The sequence below is a fragment of the Oncorhynchus mykiss genome, chromosome 29, assembly GCF_057628025.1.
Source record: "Oncorhynchus mykiss isolate SJ-2025 chromosome 29, ASM5762802v1, whole genome shotgun sequence".
In the NCBI taxonomy this organism is placed as follows: Eukaryota; Metazoa; Chordata; class Actinopteri; order Salmoniformes; family Salmonidae; genus Oncorhynchus; species Oncorhynchus mykiss.
The window spans coordinates 5,010,001-5,022,500 of record NC_143050.1 but is presented as its reverse complement, the minus strand read 5'-3'; the positions used below and the strand labels follow the sequence as shown (position 1 = coordinate 5,022,500).

The following is a 12,500-nucleotide window of genomic DNA, read 5'->3' as shown; positions in this document are numbered from 1 at the left end:
ACAGGTGTGAGTAATGATGGTGACAGGTGTGAGTAATGATGGTAACAGGTGAGAGTACTGATGGTAACAGGTGAGAGTACTGATGGTAACAGGTGTGGGTAATGATGGTAACAGGTGTGAGTAATGATGGTAACAGGTGTGAGTAATGATGGTGACAGGTGTGCGTAATGATGGTGACAGGTGTGAGTTATGATGGTGACAGGCGTGCTTAATAATGGTGACAGGTGTGCGTAATGATGGTGACAGGTGTACGTATACAGGTGTGTGTAATGATGGTGACAAGTGTGCGTAATGATGGTGACAGGTGTGCGTAATGATGGTGACAGGCGTGCGTAATGATGGGCAGCCTGGCGCCCTCGAGCACCAGAGAGAGAGCAGGAGCAGGCGAGACAAAAATATTAAATACATTTTGATTTGTTTAACACTTTTTTTTGGTTACTACATGATTCCATATGTGTTATGTCATAGTTTTGATGTCTTCACCATTATTCTACAATGTAGAAAATAGTACAAATAAAGAAAAACCCTTGAATGATTAGGTGTGTCCAAACGTTTGACTGGTCCTGTATATATATGTATATATCCTGTATATATCCTGTATATCCTATATCCTGTATATATCCTGTATATATTTAGTCTGATATTTCTATCATAGACGAATAGCCAACAATATGTCGGGAAATTAGAAGCAGAACTTTAGCGACGTCAACTAGATTATCGAGGCGACCATTCTATCGATTCATGACACCAGTCTTTTCCTTTCAAATCCATGAAGGGAAGTGAACAAGTGCACACTTTTGGGAGGAAGGAGTTGAAAAGTTGGGACGTAACCTGTGTACCTTTCTCTCTCTGTCTCTCCAGGACATATCGGGCGTGCTGGGAGAGGGCAGTGAGTACGGCGATAGCGGCATCGACGGGGTTGCCACGGAGACGGACGGGGAAGTGGGGCCTGGGTCTCGGAGGCGTTGTAAGGCCATGTCGGCCTCGTTCTCCGTCTACTCTGCTGCCGGGAGCAGCGCGTTTAACGGGAGTGACAGCGGGAGCAGCAGTGGAGGAGGAGAGGGAGGAGGAGGAAGAGGAGGAGAGGGAGAAGGAGGAGGAGGAAGAGGAGGAGAGGGAGGAGGAAGAGGAGGAGGAGGAGGGGGGAGAAAAGGAGGATGGGGAATGTATGAGAACTTTCATCAGGACTTTGAGAATCAACACTGGGTATGAATCTGCCTCTCCCTGATATGATATGATGATATGATGCTTCACTGTTAGCAACTCTGTGCCATCCTTCTAATTGATCATTCAACAGAACTCATTCATTCAGAACTCAGTCTTCACAGTAGAATTTGACTGTTAAACTGTTTAAATTTCGCATTTAAATTGATATATAGTTTGATTTTGTTTTAAAACTTTAAATTGAGATCAGTTTGATTCTGTTTTAAAACTTTACATTTAAATTTAGATTATTTTAAGATTAAACAGACTAAAGTAGGTGGTTTATTCTGTCTGTCTGTCTGTCTGTCTGTCTGTCTGTCTGTCTGTTTGTCATCAAACCTCTCTCTCTATGTCTCTCTCTCTCTCTCTCTCTCTCTGTCTCTCTCTCTCTGTCTCTCTCTCTCTCTCTCTCTCTCTCTGTCTCTCTGTCTCTCTCTCTCTCTCTCTGTCTGTCTCTCTCTCTCTCTGTCTCTCTCTCTGTCTCTCTCTCTCTCTCTCTCTCTCTGTCTCTCTCTCTCTCTCTCTCTCTCTCTCTCTGTCTCTCTCTCTCTGTCTCTCTCTCTCTGTTTCTCCCTCTCTCTCTCTGTCTCTCTCTCTCTCTCTCTCTGTCTCTCTCTCTGTCTCTCTCTCTCTGTCTCTCTCTCTGTAGACTCGTCGAGAGCGTGACTGCGCGGAGGAGGCGGGCTCAGCTGAGAGTGACGAGCGTAGCAGCGGCACACTAAGCACGGCTTACCCATCAGACGCTCTCATTGGCTGCTGTGCGCAGGGCACAGTGAGGAAGGCGGGAGCTCTGGCAGTGAAGAACTTCCTGGTTCACAAGAAGAACAAGAAGGTGGAGCCAGCCACCAAGAGGAAGTGGAAACATTACTGGGTTTGTCTCAAAGGTATGGGGTTTACTCACACACATCTCACAACAAACTCATTATTGGCGACAGTGTAGCCTAGTGGTTAGAGTGGAGGGGCGGCAGGTAGCCTAGCGGTTAGAGTGGAGGGGCGGTAGGGTAGCCTAGTGGTTAGAGTGGAGGGGCGGCAGGGTAGCCTAGTGGTTAGAGTGTAAAGGCGGCAGGTAGCCTAGTGGTTAGAGTGTAGAGGCGGCAGGGTAGCCTAGTGGTTAGAGTGTAGAGGCGGCAGGGTAGCCTAGTGGTTAGAGAGCTGGACTAGTAACCGAAAGGTTGCAAGTTCAAATCCCCGAGCTGACAATCTGTCGTTCTACCCCTGAACAGGCAGTTAACCCACTGTTCCTAGACCAGTTAACCCACTGTTCCTAGACCAGTTATTCCACTGTTCCTAGACCAGTTAACCCACTGTTCCTAGACCAGTTATTCCACTGTTCCTAGACCAGTTAACCCACTGTTCCTAGACCAGTTAACCCACTGTTCCTAGGCCGTCATTGTAAATAAGAATTTGTTCTTGCCTGGTTAAATAAAGGTAAAAAATTGTTTTTTTGCCTTTTTTAGTTAAATATCCTTCTTAAATGTAAATCCGTGTTTTAGCAATTTATTCCAATATGAGATGCAGCTCATCACTAAGTAATTGAACCAATCATCACTAAGTAAATGAGCCAATCATCACTATGTAATTGAACCAATCATCACTAAGTAATTGAACCAATCATCACTAAGTAATTGAACCAATCATCACTAAGTAAATGAATCATCACTAAGTAATCAGGGGTAACACTTTGTTTGGATAGTTCATCTGTAGAAGCTCTACATACCAGTTACCTTTCAACTAACTATCTACTAACCCTAACCCTAACCCTACATACCAGTAACCTTTAACCCTAACCCTACATACCAGTAACCTTTAACCCTAACCCTACATACCAGTAACCTTTAACCCTAACCCTACATACCAGTAACCTTTAACCCTAACCCTACATACCAGTAACCTTTAACCCTAACCCTACATACCAGTTACCTTTCAACTAACTATCTACTAACCTTAACCCTAACCTTAACCTTAACCCTAACCCTAACCCTACATACCAATAACCTTTCAACTAACTATCTACTAACCTCCTCTATTCAATAATTGTAATTTAACACCATGATTGAATCATAACCACTTGAGATCCAACAGAACAGAGGAGAGAAAATAACTCCTCTGTTAACATCCCTGTCTCTCTCCTCTGTTAACATCCCTGTCTCCCTCCTCTGCTAACATCCCTGTCTCTCTCCTCCTCTGTTAACATCCCTGTCTCTCTTCTCTCCTCTGTTAACATCTCTGTCTCTCTCCTCTGCTAACATCCCTGTCTCTCCTCTCATCTGTTAACAGAGGAAGAGAGAGACAGGGATGTTAACAGAGGAGAGAGACAGGGATGTTAGCAGAGGAAGAGAGAGACAGGGATGTTAGCAGAGGAGGAGAGACAGTGATGTTAACAGAGGAGAGAGACAGGGATGTTAACAGAGGAGAGAGACAGTGATGTTAACAGAGGAGAGAGACAGGGATGTTAACAGAGGAGAGAGACAGGGATGTTAACATCCCTGTCTCTCCCCTCCTCTGCTAAAGACACAATACAATACTCTACTTAGCCCTATAGGTTCTGGTCTAAAATAGTGTACTATATAGGGAATAGGGTGGCATAGTGCTCTGGTCTAAAGTAGTGCACTATATAGGGAATAGGGTGCCATAGGGCTCTGGTGTAAAGTACTACCCACCACTGCGACCTGTACGCTCTCGTTGGTTGGCCCTCGCTTCATACTCGTCGAGTATGCCCTCGCATCTACAAGTCTCTACTAGGTAGAGCCCCGCCTTATCTTATCTCAGCTCACTGGTCACCATTGCATCACCCACTCGTAGCACACGCTCCAGTAGGTATATCTCACTGGTCACCCTCAAAACCAATTCCTCCTTTGGTCGCCTTTCCTTCCAGTTCTCTGCTGCCACTGACTGGAACGAACTGCAAAAATCACTGAAGCTGGAGACTCGCATCTCCCTCACTAGCTTTAAGAACCATCTGTCAGAGCAGCTCACAGATCACTGCACCTGTACATAGCCCGTCTGTAAACAGCCCATCTATCTACCTACCTCATCCCCATACTGGTATATATTTATTTATTTATTTTGCTCCTTTGCACCCCAGTATCTCAACCTGCACATTCATCTTCTGCCGATCTACCATTCCAGTGTTTAATTTCTATATTGTAATTACTTCGCCACCATGGCCTATTTATTTCCTTAACTTACCTCATTTGCACTCACTGTATATAGACTTTGTTTTCTTATTTTTCTACTGTATTATTGACTGTATGTTTGTTTTACTCCATGTGCAACTCTGTGTTGTTGTCTGTTCACACTCCTATGCTTTATCTTGGCCAGGTCGCAATTGCAAATGAGAACTTGTTCTCAACTAGCTTACCTGGCTAAATAAAGGTGAAATAAACAATAAATAAAAAATATAGTGGATAGGGTTCCATTTCAGCCCGAATCAGAAGGTTTAAAAGTGTTTCCCTGCCAACCCAGAGCCTGTGCTGTCTACTAGGTTGAGATGTAGTTGAGACTGTGTCTGAAATTAAACATCTCAGTTAAAATAAAACATCTCAGTTAAAATAAAACATCTCTGTGAAATAAAACATCTCAGTTAAAATAAAACATCTCAGTTAAAATAAAACATCTCAGTTAAAATAAAACATCTCAGTTAAATTAAACATCTCAGTTAAAATAAAACATCTCAGTTAAAATGAAACATCTCAGTTGGTGTTTCCTCTCAGGAAACATGATGTCATGTATAACCTTAGTATAAAACATCTAACATTTTTCCTACCTCCCCCCCTCTCCCATATCCCAGGATGCACTCTGTTCCTGTACGAGACTGACGGGCGGTCGGGGATTGACCATCATAGCGTTCCTAAACACGCGGTGTGGGCTGAGTACAGTATCCTTCAGGCCGTACCTGAACACCCCAAGAAGGACTTTGTCTTCTGCCTCAGCAACTCTCTAGGGGATGCATTTCTCTTCCAGGTAGCAGAGGTGGGGGGGGGGGGGGGGGGGGGGTTACGCGTGCCTGCGTCAGCGTGTGTGTGTGTTTGACATTTCCTTGTATCAGAGCTAGCTGTCATGTGTCATTGTGGTTATGGTCCCTGAGGTGTCACACTAAAATCATTCCCTATAGAAACTCACTGTGCATTCTGTCCTCCATTGTCCCTGAGGTGTCACACTAAAATCCTTCCCTATTGAAACCCACTGTGCATTCTGTCCTCCATTGTCCCTGAGGTGTCACACTAAAATCCTTCCCTATTAAAACCCACTGTGCATTCTGTCCTCCAGGGTCCCTGAGGTGTCACACTAAAATCCTTCCCTACTAAAACCCACTGTGCATTCTGTCCTCCATTGTCCCTGAGGTGTCACACTAAAATCCTTCCCTAATAAAAACCCACTGTGCATTCTGTCCTCCATTGTCCCTGAGGTGTCACACTAAAATCCTTCCCTAATAAAAACCCACTGTGCATTCTGTCCTCCATTGTCCCTGAGGTGTCACACTAAAATCCTTCCCTATTGAAACCCACTGTGCATTCTGTCCTCCAGTGTCCCTGAGGTGTCACACTAAAATCCTTCCCTATTAAAACTCACTGTGCATTCTGTCCTCCATTGTCCCTGAGGTGTCACACTAAAATCCTTCCCTAATAAAAACCCACTGTGCATTCTGTCCTCCATTGTCCCTGAGGTGTCACACTAAAATCCTTCCCTATTGAAACCCACTGTGCATTCTGTCCTCCAGTGTCCCTGAGGTGTCACACTAAAATCCTTCCCTATTAAAACTCACTGTGCATTCTGTCCTCCATTGTCCCTGAGGTGTCACACTAAAATCCTTCCCTAATAAAAACCCACTGTGCATTCTGTCCTCCAGGGTCCCTGAGGTGTCACTCTAAAATCCTTCCCTAATAAAAACCCACTGTGCATTCTGTCCTCCATTGTCCCTGAGGTGTCACACTAAAATCCTTCCCTAATAAAAACCCACTGTGCATTCTGTCCTCCATTGTCCCTGAGGTGTCACACTAAAATCCTTCCCTAATAAAAACCCACTGTGCATTCTGTCCTCCATTGTCCCTGAGGTGTCACACTAAAATCCTTCCCTAATATAAACCCACTGTGCATTCTGTCCTCCATTGTCGCTGAGGTGTCACACTAAAATCCTTCCCTAATAAAAACCCACTGTGCATTCTGTCCTCCATTGTCCCTGAGGTGTCACACTAAAATCCTTCCCTATTGAAACCCACTGTGTATTCTGTTCTCCAGTGTCCCTGAGGTGTCACACTAAAATCCTTCCCTATTAAAACCCACTGTGCATTCTGTCCTCCATTGTCCCTGAGGTGTCACACTAAAATCCTTCCCTATTGAAACCCACTGTGCATTCTGTCCTCCATTGTCCCTGAGGTGTCACACTAAAATCCTTCCCTATTGAAACCCACTGTGCATTCTGTCCTCCATTGTCCCTGAGGTGTCACACTAAAATCCTTCCCTATTAAAACCCACTGTGCATTCTGTCCTCCATTGTCCCTGAGGTGTCACACTAAAATCCTTCCCTATTAAAACCCACTGTGCATTCTGTCCTCCATTGTCCCTGAGGTGTCACACTAAAATCCTTCCCTATTGAAACCCACTGTGCATTCTGTCCTCCATTGTCCCTGAGGTGTCACACTAAAATCCTTCCCTAATAAAAACCCACTGTGCATTCTGTCCTCCAGGGTCCCTGAGGTGTCACACTAAAATCCTTCCCTATTAAAACCCACTGTGCATTCTGTCCTCCATTGTCCCTGAGGTGTCACACTAAAATCCTTCCCTATTGAAACCCACTGTGCATTCTGTCCTCCATTGTCCCTGAGGTGTCACACTAAAATCCTTCCCTAATAAAAACCCACTGTGCATTCTGTCCTCCATTGTCCCTGAGGTGTCACACTAAAATCCTTCCCTATTAAAACCCACTGTGCATTCTGTCCTCCAGGGTCCCTGAGGTGTCACTCTAAAATCCTTCCCTAATAAAAACCCACTGTGCATTCTGTCCTCCATTGTCCCTGAGGTGTCACACTAAAATCCTTCCCTATTGAAACCCACTGTGCATTCTGTCCTCCATTGTCCCTGAGGTGTCACACTAAAATCCTTCCCTAATAAAAACCCACTGTGCATTCTGTTCGTCAGCGTTAGCGTGTGTGTGTGTGTTTGACATTTCCTTGTATCAGAGCTAGCTGTCATGTGTCATTGTGGTTATGGTTGACATGTCTAAAGGTCCCTCTGTCATATCATGACACACAGTGACACTAATCTCTTTACCAAAGACCACCGTGCCCGTTGTTGAAATATATTAAAATATACTGAAATGTCTACGTTGGTAATTTGATCATTACGCTTGATGTCAGACAGACAATGACATTCAGTAACCCAGAAAATACATGACATGATGAATTGATAATAAGAAAGTAATTGATCGTGATATTTCATGCCAGTCTGACGACAATAGAGACTGGGGCCATTTAGTCTGGTATCGGGAGTCTTTGAAATGTCTTTCCTGTGTCAGGCGACACATATTGTCAACCCGTGTTGTGTGTGACACCCTTATGTTGTCCTCCTGTGTCCCTGAGGTGTCACACTAAAATCCTTCCCTATTGAAACCCACTGTGCATTCTGTTCTCCATTGTCCCTGAGGTGTCACACTAAAATCCTTCCCCATTGAAACCCACTGTGCATTCTGTCCTCCATTGTCCCTGAGGTGTCACACTAAAATCTTTCCCTATTGAAACCCACTGTGCATTCTGTTCTCCATTGTCCCTGAGGTGTCACACTAAAATCCTTCCCCATTGAAACCCACTGTGCATTCTGTTCTCCATTGTCCCTGAGGTGTCACACTAAAATCCTTCCCCATTGAAACCCACTGTGCATTCTGTCCTCCATTGGCCCTGAGGTGTCACACTAAAATCTTTCCCCATTGAAACCCACTGTGCATTCTGTCCTCCATTGGCCCTGAGGTGTCACACTAAAATCTTTCCCCATTGAAACCCACTGTGCATTCTGTCCTCCATTGTCCCTGAGGTGTCACACTAAAATCTTTCCCTATTGAAACCCACTGTGCATTCTGTTCTCCACTGTCCCTGAGGTGTCACACCAAAATAATTTCCCCTTCAATCATTCTGTGGTCTTAACAGATCTACCCCCCCCCCCCCACCCTCCCTTACCCATATGATGTGTCACACTAAAATCCTTCCCCTCTGCCCCCTCCCCCAGGTGTTGGGCCAGATAGAACTCGAGAACTAGATGACAGAGACACACATCCAGTGTAACACCTTAATGTTTCCCCCCCCTTATACATCATCCACATATGATGTGTCACACTAAAACCCTTCCCCCCTCTGCCCCAGACGTCGGGCCAGACGGAACTGGAGAATTGGATCACGGCGATCCACTCGGCGTGCGCGGCTGCCGTTGCTAGGCAACATCACCGGGAGGATACGGTGCGATTGCTAAGGACAGAGATCAGGAAACTGGAGCAGAAGATAGACATGGACGAGAAGATGAAGAAGATGGGAGATATGCAGCTGTCTGCAGTGACAGATAACAAGAAGAGAAAGACTATTCTGGAACAGGTGAGGGAGGGAGGGAGGGAGGGGGATAAGGAATGGAGGGAGGGAGGGAGGGAGGGAGGGAGATAAGGAATGGAGGGAGGGAGGGAGGGAGGGATGGAGGGAGGGGGATAAGGAACGGAGGGAGGGAGGGAGGGAGGGAGGGAGATAAGGAATGGAGGGAGGGAGGGAGGGAGGGAGGGAGGGAGGGATGGAGGGAGGGGGATAAGGAACGGAGGGAGGGAGGGAGGGGATAAGGAACGGAGGGAGGGAGGGAGGGAGATAAGGAATGGAGGGAGGGAGGGAGGGAGGGATAGAGGGAGGGGGATAAGGAACGGAGGGAGGGAGGGAGGGAGGGAGGGATGGAGGGAGGGGGATAAGGAATGGAGGGAGGGAGGGAGGGATGGAGGGAGGGGGATAAGGAACAGAGGGAGGGAGGGAGGGAGGGAGGGAGGGAGGGGATAAGGAACGGAGGGAGGGAGGGAGGGAGGGAGATAAGGAATGGAGGGAGGGAGGGAGGGAGGGATGGAGGGAGGGGGATAAGGAATGGAGGGAGGGAGGGAGGGAGGGAGGGAGGGAGGGAGGGGATAAGGAACGGAGGGAGGGAGGGAGGGAGGGAGATAAGGAATGGAGGGAGGGAGGGAGGGAGGGATGGAGGGAGGGGGATAAGGAACGGAGGGAGGGAGGGAGGGAGGGAGGGAGGGAGATAAGGAATGGAGGGAGGGAGGGAGGGAGGGATGGAGGGAGATAAGGAATGGAGGGAGGGAGGGAGGGGGATAAGGAACAAGTGAAGGGTAAAAGATAAGATAAGAGATATTCAGCTCTCAGCTGTTTCTGAAAATAAGAGAGAGAGACAGAGAGGAAGAGAAGGGAGAAAGATTAGGGAGAAAAGGGTAGGGGGGGGGGGAAGACAGTTTGGAACCAGCTCTACAATCTCTTGCATAAGTGTGTAAAATTCTGGAGTTGCTTTGAGTGAAACCGCCTGAGGGTTATCCCTAATTCGTACACATGCGTCTTCTTATTGAACACACAGACACACACACACACACACACACAGACACACACACAGCAGGACAGTTTTCTGGTTTTGGGAACATATCTTTTGTAATGTCTCCACAATATTTCCACCAGACTGTTCCATCAACCTAAATGAAACATGTTGGGAATCTTTAAAGAACATGAAGGAAATTCCGCAATATTTCTATTTGGCCCCGACATTACAAGAACATTCACAGAACATATTTGTACATTCTTTAAAAGTTCCTTAGACATTTTCTTTAGGTTCTAGGAATATTTTGTGTGGATATGACAAAAGATTGGTTCTCAAAACACTAAAACTATCGAGTGGTGTTGACATTTAGCCCCACAAGGGAGGTGTCATAATTCCCATAAAACCTAGCGGTCAAACAAGGAGATTTATCATAAAGAACTACAAATTCCATCTGTATTTACCCTCTCCCCAAAACATGTAATACTAATTAGCTGCTAATGTGGCTATCATAAAGAACTACAAATTCCATGATTTTTCGTCTAGGCTTTACCCTAACGTGATGTTTTGATCACCGTGTAAATCTCTCTAGGACTAGGTGGCTTTTATCTATATATTCATCTGTATTTACCCCCTCACCCAAACATGTAATACTAACTAGCTGCTAATGTGGCTATCATAAAGAACTACAAATACCATGATGATCTGGACGAGACTGCCGAATCAAGGCAAAGGTATGAATCTCTGGATGAACTAGCTAATATTAGCTAAATGTAGTCTCATTATTCAATTGGCTACGTTTCTTTAAATTGACACTTCTGTGTTTTTCCACCGTTAATATTTCCCCCTTAGGGGATTTTTTTAGAAACACTTTAAATAAGGGTTGTGTTTTGTGTAGGCTTAACCCCTCCCATGATTTCATTTCAAGTAGGATAGCAGCCTACACAAGAAATAACTCATATTGATAGCCATCTAGATGTCACCTTGATACATACATACATTCTCAATGGGGAGAACATGAACGGCAACAACACCAGGGCACAGTGTCCTTTCGCTCCCGTTGCCAAGCTCTACTGGAGAGCTGTACTGTACTGTAGAGCTCACCCTGGCGTGATGTTTTCATGACCGTGTAAATCTCTCTACGACAAGGTGACTTTTATCAATATATTCGGCTCTTTTTACTCTCTCAGATTCGAAAATGTTAATTACCGTCAAAATAGACATCTTGCAAAAAACTACAAATCCCAGCAAGCTCCTGCACGTCATCTCCAGCTGACACCTTTTGCTAAAAGTTATTGTGTCCCTTTATAAGCACAAGACAGAACACAGAATCGGCAGTCTCGTCCAGATCATCATGGTATTTGTAGTTCTTTATGATAGCCAAATTAGCAGCTAATTACCATTTCCTGTTTAGGGGGTAAATCCCCAGGGAATATATTGATAAAAGCCATCTTGTCGTAGAGAGATTGACAGGGTTATGAAAACGTCACATCAAGGTAAGCCAACAACAAACACAGACCTTATTTTAAGCCTTTCTATTATCCTTAATGGTGCATGGTTTGATAACATTCGCAGGTCAGTCCCCACAGGTCAGTCCCCACAGGACATTCCCCACAGGACATTCCCCCACAGGACATTCCCACACAGGACATTCCCACACAGGACATTCCCACACAGGACATTCCCCACAGGACATTCCCACACAGGACATTCCCACACAGGACATTCCCCACAGGACATTCCCACACAGGACATTCCCCACAGGACATTCCCCACAGGACATTCCCCACAGGACATTCCCACACAGGACATTCCCACACAGGACATTCCCCACAGGACATTCCCACACAGGACATTCCCACACAGGACATTCCCACACAGGACATTCCCCACAGGACATTCCCACACAGGACATTCCCCACAGGACATTCCCACACAGGACATTCCCACACAGGTCATTCCCCACAGGACATTCCCCACGGGACATTCCCCACAGGACATTCCCCCACAGGTCATTCCCCGCAGGACATTCCCCACAGGACATTCCCCACAGGTCAGTCCCCACAGGACATTCCCCACAGGACATTCCCCACAGGACATTCCCCACAGGACATTCCCACACAGGACATTCCCCACAGGACATTCCCCACAGGTCAGTCCCCACAGGACATTCCCCACAGGACAGTCCCCACAGGACATTCCTCACAGGACATTCCCCACAGGAGATTCCCCACAGGACATTCCCCACAGGTCAGTCCCCACAGGACATTCCCACACAGGACATTCCCACACAGGTCATTCCCCACAGGACATTCCCCACAGGTCAGTCCCCACAGGACATTCCCACACAGGACATTCCCCACAGGACATTCCCCACAGGACATTCCCCACGGGACATTCCCACACAGGACATTCCCCACAGGACATTCCCCACAGGACATTCCCCACAGGACATTCCCACACAGGACATTCCCCACAGGACATTCCACACAGGACAGTCCCCATAGGTCAGTCCCCACAGGACATTCCCCACAGGACATTCCCACACAGGACATTCCCACACAGGACATTCCCTCACAGGACAATCCCACACAGGACATTCCCCACAGGACATTCCCTACAGGTCAGTCCCCACAGGACATTCCCACACAGGACATTCCCCACAGGACATTCCCACACAGGTCAGTCCCCACAGGACATTCCCACACAGGACAGTCCCCACAGGACATTCCCCACAGGACATTTCCTTAATGTTG

At 46.5% G+C, this 12,500-nt stretch overlaps 1 protein-coding gene across 1 annotated transcript in view; it reads left to right on the top strand.

The window, feature by feature from the left end:
- Nucleotides 1-12,500, top strand: part of tiam1a (TIAM Rac1 associated GEF 1a) — a 136,718-nt gene that overhangs the window by 22,367 nt on the left and 101,851 nt on the right. Inside the window, 4 exon segments of the mRNA XM_090226227.1 lie at nt 862-1,206; nt 1,853-2,087; nt 4,994-5,166; nt 8,556-8,780. Coding sequence (XP_090082353.1) covers nt 862-1,206; nt 1,853-2,087; nt 4,994-5,166; nt 8,556-8,780 — 978 coding nt within the window.